At 34.3% G+C, this 14,076-nt stretch overlaps 1 protein-coding gene across 1 annotated transcript; it reads right to left on the reverse strand.

Moving 5' to 3' along the window:
• Positions 1-337: 337 nt before the first annotated feature.
• On the reverse strand, positions 338-13,427 carry LOC125070500 (protein FAM91A1). Its single transcript, XM_047680395.1, has 19 exons — positions 13,262-13,427; positions 13,074-13,158; positions 12,832-12,939; positions 10,905-11,006; positions 10,399-10,580; positions 9,627-9,727; positions 9,040-9,217; positions 8,360-8,487; positions 7,633-7,732; positions 7,275-7,385; positions 7,106-7,192; positions 6,038-6,216; positions 4,675-4,841; positions 4,368-4,592; positions 3,292-3,438; positions 2,585-3,171; positions 2,406-2,509; positions 2,260-2,329; positions 338-2,174 (listed from the first exon to the last, which is right to left on the reverse strand). Exons 1-19 carry the CDS (start codon positions 13,331-13,333, stop codon positions 2,064-2,066), a joined length of 2,844 nt encoding a protein of 947 aa, XP_047536351.1. The 5' UTR covers positions 13,334-13,427; the 3' UTR covers positions 338-2,063.
• Between the last annotated feature and the right edge of the window lie 649 nt (positions 13,428-14,076).

Consider the following 14,076-nt stretch of genomic DNA (forward strand, 5'->3'; position numbering starts at 1 on the left):
CACATGCATTATTACACACAAAATAAAAATCAATAAACATAACCAGAAGGACAAAATCGTTCTTGAAAGCAATAATATATTTTATGATGATAGGCAGTTCTGATCATAAGAAATTAATGTAATATAACATATCTCTGCATTAGTTCTTAACCATTCTGCCCAGTCTAGATGGTATTATAAAAATAAAATTAATTATTCATAAGTCATAAAATAACGCTATACGCATTAAATTTTGCATACTTGAATATAGCATAAACATATACATTAAATGCACAGATTTTTATAACCAAAATAAAACTATGTAGTATAATTTACATTTTTTATTTTACTCTCTTATACAAAGCTTTTAAAAAATAATAAAGAGGTGGTTATATTAGGATGGCAACTATATTATATAATATTACCCTATCTTTTTAAAATGGTAATAGACTAATCCAAATTAACAAAGGTAAACTTTATTGAGAAACTAAGTGAATCTCCTATTAAATACAACACATGTGTAAAATGGATAGTACAGAGTTTTATTTACAACACCTAATAATATGACATAGTGAGTAAAGTTTACAAAAATAACTACTATTCTTATATACTCTAATAATATGACGAAAAGTTATATTCCAAAAAAAATATTTTTTTATTGCAATAACACATGGACGGTAGCAAAATCAGCTAAACATGATGGATGAATTTAAAAAATAAAACTCTGTTCTATCTACGGATAAATAAATAAAATATTTAGTAATCTATCAATAATAATATATCTAATAATCTATATTTTTATCACATTTAAAATAAATTATTTTTCTTAATAACTGTAATTATTACATTCATTAAATATTGCAGGGTCTTACTGTTTTTTTAACATTGTAACACATTTATACTACATAATAATCCAGTGGAAAGTTGAGTCATTAAAGTACATTTAAAATTGCATATTATTGAAGGATTTATTAAGATAACCTTTTACAATCTCATTAGTAATCTAAAAATGTTAACATTACATTTACAACAAATAATTATTATACTAGTGAAAATATATATTATGTTTTTATATTTCATAATAGCGCGTTTGAAGATTCTTCAATACAAATATTAAGGTACATTTTATAATACATTAGACTTAGTACATTCACTTTTACGAATATCTTAATATTGATTCACTATTATATCAACTATAGGTAAGTTACTGCATATGAAAATTGTCGTCCATAATCGTAATGGTCTCGAAACCTTTTATAGTGACCATTATATATTCAAACTGGCGTCAGTTAAATCTGTCAGCCTTGGTATGATTGATGGATTGACAAGCCTTACGACAAAATTTTTAGATATTCATTTTGTTTCATTAGCAATATCCTCTCTCATGTTTAAAGAAAAGGAGATGTTAACAATGGCATTAAAAGACTAAAACAAATGTGCTATAATTATACCTAATAATAAACTGCATAATCGTCTTCCTCTACTAATTTTAATTTCATTTAATTGTAATGGGTACATATGTCGTATCTTGCCTTTTTAACTATGATGGTGTTACTTGGTATTCGTTAATCTGCTTTGCTAACTACTTGTTCCAAGGCTACGGATTGAAGACCTAATGATCACTTAAAGTTCTTCATCATCAATCTCTAAATTATCATTTAATATCAATTTAATATTCTCAGATCAAAAAATAGTGTCAACTCAAGTAACATTTTGTATTTAGCATAAGTTTATGATATGGTGTAAAACACGCATCCAACATTTTTTCGTAATCTCGCCTTATAGGTTTGATGTTACCGCATTTGCATAATAAGGTTGAGTAATTAAATAAGTCTATGTTAATAACTTAAAATTATAATGTATTGAACAATAGTGAATGGTTTACAGAGAAGTGAATATTATTTTTGGATGCATTGTCTTCAATCTTAAAATTTCTAATGGAACAGTAACACTTGTGAAATGCCTCATAATTTATATGTCATACCTTAACTACAGTTGCCTTAAATTTCTTCATTATGTCAAATAATTTATGTAAAAGCCATATGTAATATGTATATTATACTAAGGGTATTACCGCGATAGAATCACTTTCCATTCCATTCACTAATTCTCCCATTTTCGAACACCAGACATTTTCTCGGTAAGGGGACCAAAGTACCGCGTTTAACTATTCCCATATCTTCTCCTGGATAATACTGAAAGGGTTGATAAACTCATTTAATTTTATAAAATGTGCACCCGTCCATTAAAATATTCAAAGATAATTAATTATTATCTTACCTGACACTGTGACACAAACTTTAAGACATCCGATCTTATAAATTCGTTGTCTTCTTTTACTTTGTCGAACCTGAAATTAATTATTTGTATTTAATTTGGTTAATTTACATGCGGAAAGGTTTAAAAATTAAAAAAAAAAAACATACAATTCAGGCTTTGCTATCTTTTCAACAATACTGTGACACACTTTTTCACAAAGAGCTTCGTCAAACAGTGGAATGCCAAATTGAAGATCTAAAATGGTCCATTTCTGGAAAAGAAATAAAAAAAACTATTGAAACACTTTTCTTTTAGCCATAAAAATATCAAATAAAATAACACGCACTTCAGGTTTGCAAGTTTCGTCATCGGAATAGTTATGCGCCGTATCAACACCGCTGTCGCCTTCGGTGGTGATCTCCGTCAGTTTATCGGACAACTGTGTGAACATTGATATCGATTCTTCGACGGGACTGAACAGGTCGTTCAACTGCTCCGGTTTGTGGACGTTATCTCTTATATTAGCGGGCGATTGAATTGGAATTAAGTCCTCTAAAATTGACTCATTGCTTCTGGAATTTTCGCTGGAATGTTTCTCTTTAAAATCATCAATACTGGTCGAGGAATGTATGGGTACAAAGTCGTCGCTGCTCGCTATAGATTCTTTGCTTTGATGCGTTTCGATGTTTAAATTATCAAGTTCTTCGCAGAGTAGTTTCCCGCCCTCGGCGCTTGTGAAACCGTTGGCAGGCGAGCTCGTCTTGCTGTCTCCGGTGGGAGTGACTGCGAAATGAGACTCTATAGGCGATTGCAGACGGCTGTTTATAACCTTCGTGTATTCCGACATCTCTTTCGCAGAATCGTTAGAAGATATCGATATTTCACTGACTGGCTTTGCTATACCACAAGTGTCTTTTTTCTTCCTTGGGGTTACTGTAAAAAACAAACAATATTTCTTTTTAAAAAAGGATATTAAGATATTAAGATGAGATTATATTTTCAATTGAATATGGTATCGACATAACTAGCAAAATAGGCAATTCGTGTACGCACCGAGCTGCACGGCCGCGGACGGGTGCGCACAGCCCAGGTCGGGCACGCCGATGTCGGCCAGCGTCACGTAGCCCGCCGAGCGACTCAGGCGCAGGCGCCGCAGCAGGCGCCGCAGGCCCGCGTGCTTGCGCCACAGGCTCTGCAGCTCTGAGAGGACATATTACGACAGCTCGCAATCGACAATCGCAAATGACATCGACATCAGTAATTATAAAAAGAGGTTAAATAAAATAATTAATTGTAACACTAATTCTCAAAGTAATTAATTCATTGTCATAGGGCCATATTTCCAAGAAGACTGTTCCGTACGACATATTTATTGTAAAAGATTTCTCGATCGAAAAAAAATGTTAAATGTTACTTTAAAGTTAAGGTAACTCCACAGTTTTGAGTTTGAAAATTATCTACGAAACCTCTTATGATGATGACATTACATAATACAAGAAAAAATATTTGAGAAATTGGGTATGTTATAATCGTACATAATATTTTGGTTGACAGGAAAATATTTCACAGACGCGGACATCAAAAGGTAAAAGGAATATTATCAGTCCAGTACTAATAATATTGTATATGTAAATATTGTATTTATTTAAAAATAATAATACCTTTTTAGTAAAACAATATATTTTTTGGAACTAAAAAGTTATTAAGTACCGAATTGTTCATTGAAAAGTTCATTGAAAAAAATATACAGGGTTATTGGTAATTCGACGTGTTTCCATTTGGACGTGATAGGGGTGACTATTGGCCATAATTTTAACCCCTTTATGCATGATGCAAAAGTGAAAACGCACCTCCTGTATAAATGGAATATATGTATGAAAATATTCTACTTTTCGAACTGTTTTTATTTTGTTTTTGAATGTTCTGTTCTATTCATATAATATTAGGGCCGTATGTTGCGTATTAGATTCACTGAACGCATTATACCCTTAAAGCTTTTAAGTAGAACATTACATTATTAAAAAACATATTTGGTGTGGCCACAACGGACGCAGATCTTTGGCTGAGTCACAAAAAATATATACTTCTCATAGTAAAAATTAGCATTTTAACAATTCAACAAAACTAACCGTCCACGTCATCGGACGAGGGCGGGAAGGACAAGTGCGCCAGCACGGGCGCGGCGCGCACGCCGGCCGCCTGCAGCAGCACGGGCCCGCGCCGCAGCGCCGAGTTGGCCGCCGCCAGCGCCGCCGCCGCCGGCAGCGCCGCCGCCTCCGACTCCGCGCCCCACCACGACACCGCGAGCCGCGAGAACCCCAGCAGCGACCGCGGGATCCCGCGCAGGACGGTGCCTGCGAGTACAGCTCTGGGAATCTTAACCTGATCTTCGATTCGAATCGACGCCGCTTGTGCATCATCGAGACGAGGCGTCACCTTTGGTGAGCAGCAGCGTGGGCGGCCCGTAGCCGGCGAGGTGGTAGAGGTAGAGGCGCATCCAGGGCGAGGCGGCCTCGGGCGGCGCGGGCCCCACGTGCGGCAGCGCGCCCGCCGCCGCGCCCGCGCGCGCCTCGCGGCCCAGCGGCGCCGTCGACACCGCCAGTCTGACCAAAGACATTCGGTAGGAAGAAGCTTCTTAACCGATCACCTTTAAGTTCCTCGATTTTCAAGTTATGATATTTTTTGGAGAAACAGTGTATGCTGGCGATTAACGAAGGAAATAAAGAATCGATTACAATAAAAGATACACCATTGTATTTAACATTCCAAATAAATGCGACGCATCGACAGTATTTGTTAACGGCCGGATGTCAAGTGAACAATATTATTATAACAATAGAAAAACAATGTGCGGCCCTCGTTAACACGCATCGCGCATCACGAATCATATAATTTCGATCACATAATATACTAATCGGTGATCGATCTGGTAGTTGCTATTGGAAAAAATCGTTCAAAAACGATTAAGAGGACGCGCCATATTTTTCAACAAACAATTAAATGATATCTGCACGAGAAATTATGGTAAGTAAATATATTTGCTAATATATATATATTATATATATATATATATATATATTATATACTATATATATATATATATATATATATATATATTAAAATGTATTGTTATATTCTCATTTAATATAATAGGTATTAAATAGTTTGTAATTTATACTTTTTGTGGTGAAATGAGTCCGAATCAATCCAACAATACTATTTTAACCGTACCGTACTCGTAGGCTACGAACAGACGACGTTAAATTCCAGCACTCCGTGGCAATGAGACTGTCTCGAAACACAACTGTACTATATGGAGATAACTTTAACAACTTTGAGTCCATGAGATTTTTAAGACGACCGAGTAATATAACTCCGATAACAGCACCATATGTATGCATCCTGAACTCGATCGAGGACTACAGCGTATATCACTAGTTTCCAAGTAAGCATTAGCAGCCCGTAAATGTCCCACTGCTGGGATAAAGGCCTCTTCTCCCTTTGAGGAGAAGGTTTGGAGCATATTCCACCACGCTGCTCCAATGCGGGTTGGCGGTAAGTAAACTTATTTGGAAATATTTTTAAGTCTACATACAATATATGGACAAAGCTGGTGTATCAAATGGATTGGCCTCGTCTGTGCGACTGTGTTGCCATGTCCGAGGAAAAGTACCTGTAGTGCATGTAGTATATTGTAATTAAAACATTTATTATTATTAAAAGTCCTCCCTGAAATGGATCGGTCCATAACTTGGAATCATAATCAATCAAAATTTTCATAATTTAATTCGTAGCGTACCTATATTTAGTGGCTAACAGGCGAGCCCGAGCTGGAGCGTCGAGCGCATGAAGCGCTTCACAGCGGAGAAGGTCTAGTGGTCGTAAGCTAGGACGCAACGTACGCAGCGCTGTACGTAAACACGCTGCAGCCGCCAAGTACCGCCTCGCTTCACCTTCGATCTCTGGATCTCCGACCACCTTTACGAAAAGAAAATATTTATTCAAAGAATCCTATAACCTGTACAAGATAGATTGATCTTTTTGTCAGATGTAAATTTTTCTTATCGACATAACTTTCGAACAAATAATTTTCTTAATTTCATAATTTTAAAAATTGTAAAAATGTTTAAAAAAATAATATAATACAAAAGTTCCAAAAGATTCAAGCGTTATCCGAAAATTTTAGGACTTTTTCTATTATATTGTTATGAAATAGGATTAAAAAGTAGCAACACCAGTGACGTGCCTATAAAACCGAACGTCAAACGAATGTCGGGGGCATTTGCTCGTCGGTCGTCGGAGGGTTCACACGATTCGGTTGTGTCAAATTAATTCTTAATTTTCTATCATTTAATAATTTACTTATGAGTTGCCAATGATTAATTATTTTTGAGAAATAGTTTGTTTAACTTATTTTGTTAACATTAAATTATTCGTAGCTGACATTTAATTATTTTTTTATATAATAAAATCACTTCTGGTTCCTAAAAATATATTATTGCTTCAAAGTAAAATTTAATCAGAAACACTGAAAATAATAGACGCTTATACAATGTTACATCGGTCGGACGGTAGGGACGCGAATAACAGGCAGTAACTGCTACAAATAGCGATTACAAAAATCCTTATTAAAGATTATGGTTAAGTTATTGTTACGAACAAGGGTCCTCTCTTCAGTTGGTATAACTCTTTTTAGAAAAATAAGTTAAAAAAAAATGAATTTTAATTGAATAACGCATTCCATCTTTCCATCGACTATTATATATGTTATATTTTCTCTTCTCATCACTAGCCCGTCTGTCAAAAAGATCAAGCTAACTTGAACAGAGTATAAATAACTAAATTTTCTCATAAAATGAAAACGAACCTTATCCAATTCCATAAGCAGACTGTCCAAACTTTCGTCACACAATTTTCCAACTTCAAACAGTGTCACCGCATGACTTTTAAGATCCTGAAAAAAAAAAAACAGTATATCTGTCAGTTATTGAATCGTTACTATATTCGTAAAAAAGACAAGTTATCTTTATACGAACCGGTGATAGATTTCCCATCATAAGGTAAGCCGCTAATGTGGAGTCGAAGAGAACAGCAACTCTTTGACCGCTGCTACTTGAAGACGACTCAGATATTTCTGACTGAGAATTCTGTGAAAATATAAAACTATTAATCATTCAATAGTAATCAATACCTAATAAAATGGTAGTCAGCTGACGTAATAGTCCAAGGCAAGGGGTCAGGTTCGATCCTGCAACTTTTTACATCGTTAGGCAGCCGCAAACCAATTGGACTATTGACGCTATAGTTTAATGGTATGTATTGTTTATGTTTTGTGACAGCCAGGCTTGCTGTTTTTAGTATTCAAAACAAGATTTTAATTGTGACAGTCTGTACCTGTTTTGAAGTAGAGGGCATATCTTTGAGAAGTACGGGTTCCATTTGCAGGTCTTCTTCTATGTTAGAGCCAAAAGTAAGTGGAGCTATTTGTCTATACCTGCAAAGCATATTTTAGGTCAATATTATATAATATTTTTCAAATGGAATTAATTAACATGGCATCATTTAATTTTATTTCAAAGCCAAAATCAAAAGTATACAATAAAATAACAGCTACTCGATTTTTTACTAATTGAATTATAACGTTGTTTTTTTTTTTAATAGTAATAAAAAAATATAAAATATTTTTTTGACAATAGCTGAGATAATAAGTTCTACGGTAACGCTTGCTGTCCATTGATGCAGAGCGAGAAAACAGAGCGATGAGAAAGAGCGATGCGGAGCAGAGTTGCGGACTATGTTTGTACATTGAAGCGGAACAGAGCTAGACCGAGAGCACGCGAGGAGTCAACGAATCATTCTAAGCGGCCGATAACGTTCATAACTTTCGTTATATTATTACGCACGCGGCACTCTACGGCTGTTTTTTGCTTCGCTTCCCTACTTCGTTCCAGTACTCCACTTCTCGGCTCCGCGTTTAAAACGTACTTATACGTAATGGGCTACAAGTCGATGTACACAGAAACGCAAGGGAATGGAGTTTAAATTAAAAAATGTAATCGGCCCAAATTAGCATTAGCAGCAGCGGCCGGCGGAGGCGAGGGGAGTGGGGCGAGGTACGCACGGCTGGTGCGAGTGCGCGGTGACGGCGCGCGCCCAGCTGGCGTGCGCGGGCGGCGCCGCGCGCTGCAGCCGCGCGAAGCCCAGCCGGCAGTACAGCGACACCGCCTGCTTCACCAGCTCGCACTCCACCTGCGCACGCGCCGCATTAGCCACCGGGGACGGGACTCCACGACGGACGGGATGTCCACTTCAATTTGAACGACCGTTGCTACTGCATGGTTCTATATTTTGTTTGAATGCGTCGAGTACAGTTGCACCCGTTCTTTTTTAATATTAATAGCCTGTATCACTATACAGGCTATTAATATTAAAAAAGAACGCCCGAGGGGGCAAAAAACGGAGTAACGGTTTGGCGACGAAAATTTGCTCAGTAGTTCTTGGAAATATTGAAAGTTGATGTTTATATATCTATTTGAAGTTAATAGAATGCAAAACTGTTTACCGATTTCGATACGAGAGGTCTTTTTACCTGGAAGAGGGCCTTTCATATCATTTAATTTTTATACTTTGTTGTAACATCTAATATCGATACAGATCAACCGATTGATATAAACATTGGCACACAAAGGCAGTGCCCTACCTGTGTATAACGATCTTTGCTAGTTGTGGTTAAACAAATTTACAAAATTCAAATTTTAAAAAATATTTGAAATTTGAATACGAAGATTACGGTATCCTTACCTGCAGCACCGCTGCCAGCTCGGCGACGCTGGTGTGCTCGTCGATGGACACGAACACTTTGTACAGTAACGTCTCGAAATAGTCCCCGGCTATCCGGTTCATCACGAAACCTTTGAGAGGCGGAACTGACACTTTGTCCGCCGCTGTTATTGGCACGTCTAAGTAAATCAAACCGCGTCTGAAACCATACTACGGTTTTATCCAAGTTTACACATCCGATAAAACTATATTACATACCATTGGCGCTATCCTTTCCTTCATATTTATGTAATTTAACGTTATATGCTTGCTTTTTTAATTCAAAATATATTAAAGGAATGAAGAGTTATTCCATTAAATCCCATTTAAGGAATGTTTTCAGGTTACGATATGTTGTTTTTTGAGGATGGCTATCTACTTAAATCGCACTGCGGTTCTCAAAAGTGAATTAGTATCTTGAAAGTCAATTAATATAACAAATGGTATTAAGCAGCGGGAAAAGTGAGGTGTTCTGTTTATTATTTATTGATAATAACAACACAAAATAAAAGCTATTAGTAAAGGTTTTCGTAAAAAAAAAAAACACAAATTTAACATAAAAAACACACCTGTATAGTTTCTTGACAACGTAGTAGTCAAGCGTGCCGGCGGTCTGCGACCCTTGATCGATTAGCAAGTCTATTAGCGCCTTCTCGCTCTCACCTAAAGGCTAGCGGAGCATACGAGCAAGATAACACTTTTAATCACACCATTAGTAGGTAATTTTATACTGAATCAATCGTTACGTAAGTGTATTTGTTAAGGGTAAAAAACGAAAGTCATGGGATCCTTTAAATCAATTTCCGAAAAGTGATAAGGTATTCAATTCAACACGAATGATTTTTTTTAATAGTTTTTAATTTTGTTGAGATTTTATTTGATGCGTATCTACATTATTGTATACATTAAACATTTTCAATACTAATATATTATATACAAAAGTCAATAAACAACAAAAATAAACAAATTACTTTAAATTAAATTAAAATTGAAAAAAGCAGCATTGCCCCAGAATTTGATAGCAATTAAAACAATGTTTACTGATAATAATATATTTAAAACTATTTATTTTTCTCCACGGTTTAATCGATTGACATTCAATTTTAATCAGAATCCGCCTAGTCTTCATCGTTAAAATGCACACGATCAATTTATATAATTGACTGCCGTATGATTATGTCAATAGACAATTTAAGAATGACAGAATATCTATTACAAAAATCATCTTGAAAAAAATTAAATATACCGAAAAACGGAACACGAAACCTCAAAAGCGCGTTTTAATATTAACATTGAGTACATAGCAAACCTTTTTTTAAAAAAATATAAGCCATCAATTACCTTAACATCTTCTTCAAGGACGTAACCCAGCTCTACTCTCCACCATGGTTGCATGGGTACATTGAGAGGTACACGGGGTAACAAACATCGAATAGCTCTCGACCTTCCACGTCTCCCAAGAGATCGAGCTTTAGCGACTAGTTCCAGGTACTCGTTTCGTCCAACACCCAGAAGCCGAAGACCTGAAATAATTCCAAACAGCATAGTTATATCATCTCATATTTTACTTGCCAGCTCAATGAAACATTAATTTATCAGGTTATCGAAAAAAACGGTGAAAGTTCAACTGCAAGTTGGCCATTCAAAGAATAATGTTTTTCAAGTGCCTTGTTTTAATAATCTCGAACTACTGAAAATCATAATATAAATAGCAAATAGAGAAAACATTATTTATAAAAATTAACACTAATTTAAATACAATATTGATACCAATAAGAATGAGTTTAAACTATAATCATAATGAATGCCATTCACAACAGTTGTTCTGATAATATAATCTTACTTACAATCAGCAGCAGTAAAATTAGGCATGGTGTCATAACTCTTCTCCAGCTCTATTAGCAGGGCAACAACTTCTATATAATATATAAAGGGAGTTATTCTTAATCCTGCAAGAAAAGCAAAGTTAAATTTTAATGCCATTAAGCAACTTAGGAAGATAACCCTATGTGAACTATGATTTTTATTATGGAAAATGGGTCAAATAATGGTAAGTGGTCAGTAATAGCCATTGAATTGCCATACATTGTCAATGCGTCACCAATCTTGGAATCTAAGGAGTAAGTGCCTCGCACCTGTAGTTGCACTTGCTCACTTACCCTTTAAAGTCAAAGTCAAAGTCAAAAATCTTTATTCAATATAGAAGTGTTAAAACTTGCTTATTGATAGTCAAAAATATACTACCCCTTCGAAATTTAACACCTCGTACCTGAGAAGAACCGGCGTAAGAAACTCAGCGGGATATTTTTTTTTATGTGTTTTGTTCATGTTACATGAACAAAAATAATTATATTTTACTTATTTGAAACAGCTTGGAGGCAATCATTTCATTCCCAAGGTGTGCAGTCAACTAAAAAGTCATTAGTGTTGTAATATCCTTTCGAATTTTATACTTGAATAATTTTGAACATTTTCTGGGATCCTGTTGTAAAAACGTATACATTGCCCCAAAAAAGAGGTACTAACCCTGTATAATCGGGTACTTGGAGTAACAGGTTTATTCTTGTTCCTAGTATTAATAGTTTAATAGAGTTTGTTATCCCAACAATACCGATCAATCTCATTTGTGTCTTCTCCATCCTACGTGACATTGACGAAATAATCTGTGCCCTGTGGCACAACTAAGAGCCATTAAACTAAGAATTGAATTAGTATTAATAGAATGTATGTCACAATTTCTGAATCAATCTAAGAAGGGATATAAATAAATAAAACTTATTTTCATATTCCACGTGATTAACTAATAGCTCTGCTAAGCTGTGCTATACAAACAGGGCAATTCTACCAACTTCTAACAGTAATTAAATGTTTCCAATTCTCTTCTAGTCTGTCTTCGACTATATGTCATAAAAATTAACATCAGCTAATCGTAACTGAAGACTTATTCTATTTATTTATATTGGTTATGATATGTTCCCAATTATATTCAGATGCAGCTGGATAGTTGCATGTAAAATAGAAAAATGGTTAACCAGCAATGATTATATTTTGATTCATTTGCAATAAATGTGGTAGATTTTTGACAATCAATAAGCAAGTGTAAACACTTCTATATTGAATAAAGATTTTTGACTTTGACTTTGATTCATTAATAGAATTCGAGTCCTTGCCTACTAGTATTTTACTTAATTACCAATTATGTTGATATGCCTCTGTCGCCAAATTTAAAATATTGTTAAGGAATGCTTGTGTGCAATAGGTTAATATACAATTAGTGAGTTTATGATTGATAGTGCACCTTCGAAATGAAACGATCGCCTCCTGGCTATTTCTTTACATATTCAATATATGTAAAAAATAAAATTGTCAAAAAAAAAAGACCCGCTGTGTTTCTTCTCAGTTCAGGGTATTTTCTTTTCCAAACTGGTGTAGGTGTTTAATTTGACTATTAATAAGTGTAATGCTTCTATAGTGAATAAAGGAATTTGAGTTTTGAGTTTTACTTACATCCTCTTCAACTTTACTTTCACAGTTCCAATAACCATTATGCCAATAATTGAAATGTATTTTTTTACAAAACTATAATGTATATATATTATGGATCATTTAAGGTCTTGACTAACAATACTGCACTAATTAAATGTCACATGTTGTTTATTAGTTTTTTTTGTCGTTGGAATAGGCTATAGATGGAAGCATTACATATAAAGCAGTACAATTGTAGCATGTCATCTACAACTGGAAATTTTGGGGAAAAAACTACAATCACATTACCCTTCACAATCATGTCAGCTAAGTGATAGGGGTACAGCATAAGCCTCTGTATGCTGCTCTGCACCAGTGCTTCATAGTATTTTCTCTCATCCTTCTTCACTGTTCTCACTAAAAGATGTTTTAATATCAGAAAAATGATAATGTAATTAATTAATAATTTATATTTATTCATAAGGAAATTGAAACATTAAAGTAAATTTAAAAATTAAATTAGAAAGTCAAATTGTAAATTATCTACTTACCTAGGCTGCCTCTATAGCGCAGCTGATTTTTAATACTGAATTCAAAAATATACTTGTCATATTCTTTTGGAGTCTCATTGAACAACTGAAAATAGGTTAGGTATAATTTGGTAAATATAAAATTGTTTACGTTGTTACTGAAAAAAATATCAAAAATAAACACGTAATACAATTGTGCGAGATATTACCTTTTTAATATTACCAGGCAATTGTGGCCAACTTATCTTTTTCCTAACACATTCATCAATTTCATCCTCCATGATTTTGGAGATAATATCTTTTAATCACGATTTCATCGAATGAAACAATTAAAACATACTGCTACAAATATTTTGATAAGAAAATTTTTGTACATCTTCGTTCTAAATCTGCGCTTATTTTGATATTTGTTGCCATTCATTAATAATATGAAAAAAAAAAATCTGCTATGAATTTAAAATTGCGTAACATTTGAATGTTTGTGATATATAAAATATTAATATTTATGCAAGATTCCTATTGAATGGAAATTTTTATATATAATAAAGATAACGATTTTGGAACTGTAATTTAAATGTCAGATGTCGTCCCAAGCCCAACTTCTATTTGCCTTGGTAGTATTAATGTATGTGTGTAAAAAAAATATATAAACATTTCAGTTTAACTTAAGGCTAACTTTAGTAATCATAATTATTTGATGTGGTTTAAGCACAAAACAAGTTTTATTTGCATATCAATATTGTTTTGAAGTTTTTAATCTGCAAAACTGCACAAGCACATTTCAGTTTTCTGTTTTACTATTATTGTTACCTAGTTATAGAAAATACAAGGCTAACCTTATAATTATTTGATAATCATAATTATTTGATGTGGTTTAAGCACAAAACAAGTTTTATTTGCATATCAATATTGTTTCCATGTTTTTAATCTGCAAAACTACACAAGCACATTTCAGTTTTCTGTTTTACTATTATTGTTACCTAGTTATAGGAAATACAAGGCTAACCTTAGTAATCATAATTAT

Source organism: Vanessa atalanta, chromosome 17 (genome assembly GCF_905147765.1).
Source record: "Vanessa atalanta chromosome 17, ilVanAtal1.2, whole genome shotgun sequence".
NCBI lineage: Eukaryota > Metazoa > Arthropoda > Insecta > Lepidoptera > Nymphalidae > Vanessa > Vanessa atalanta.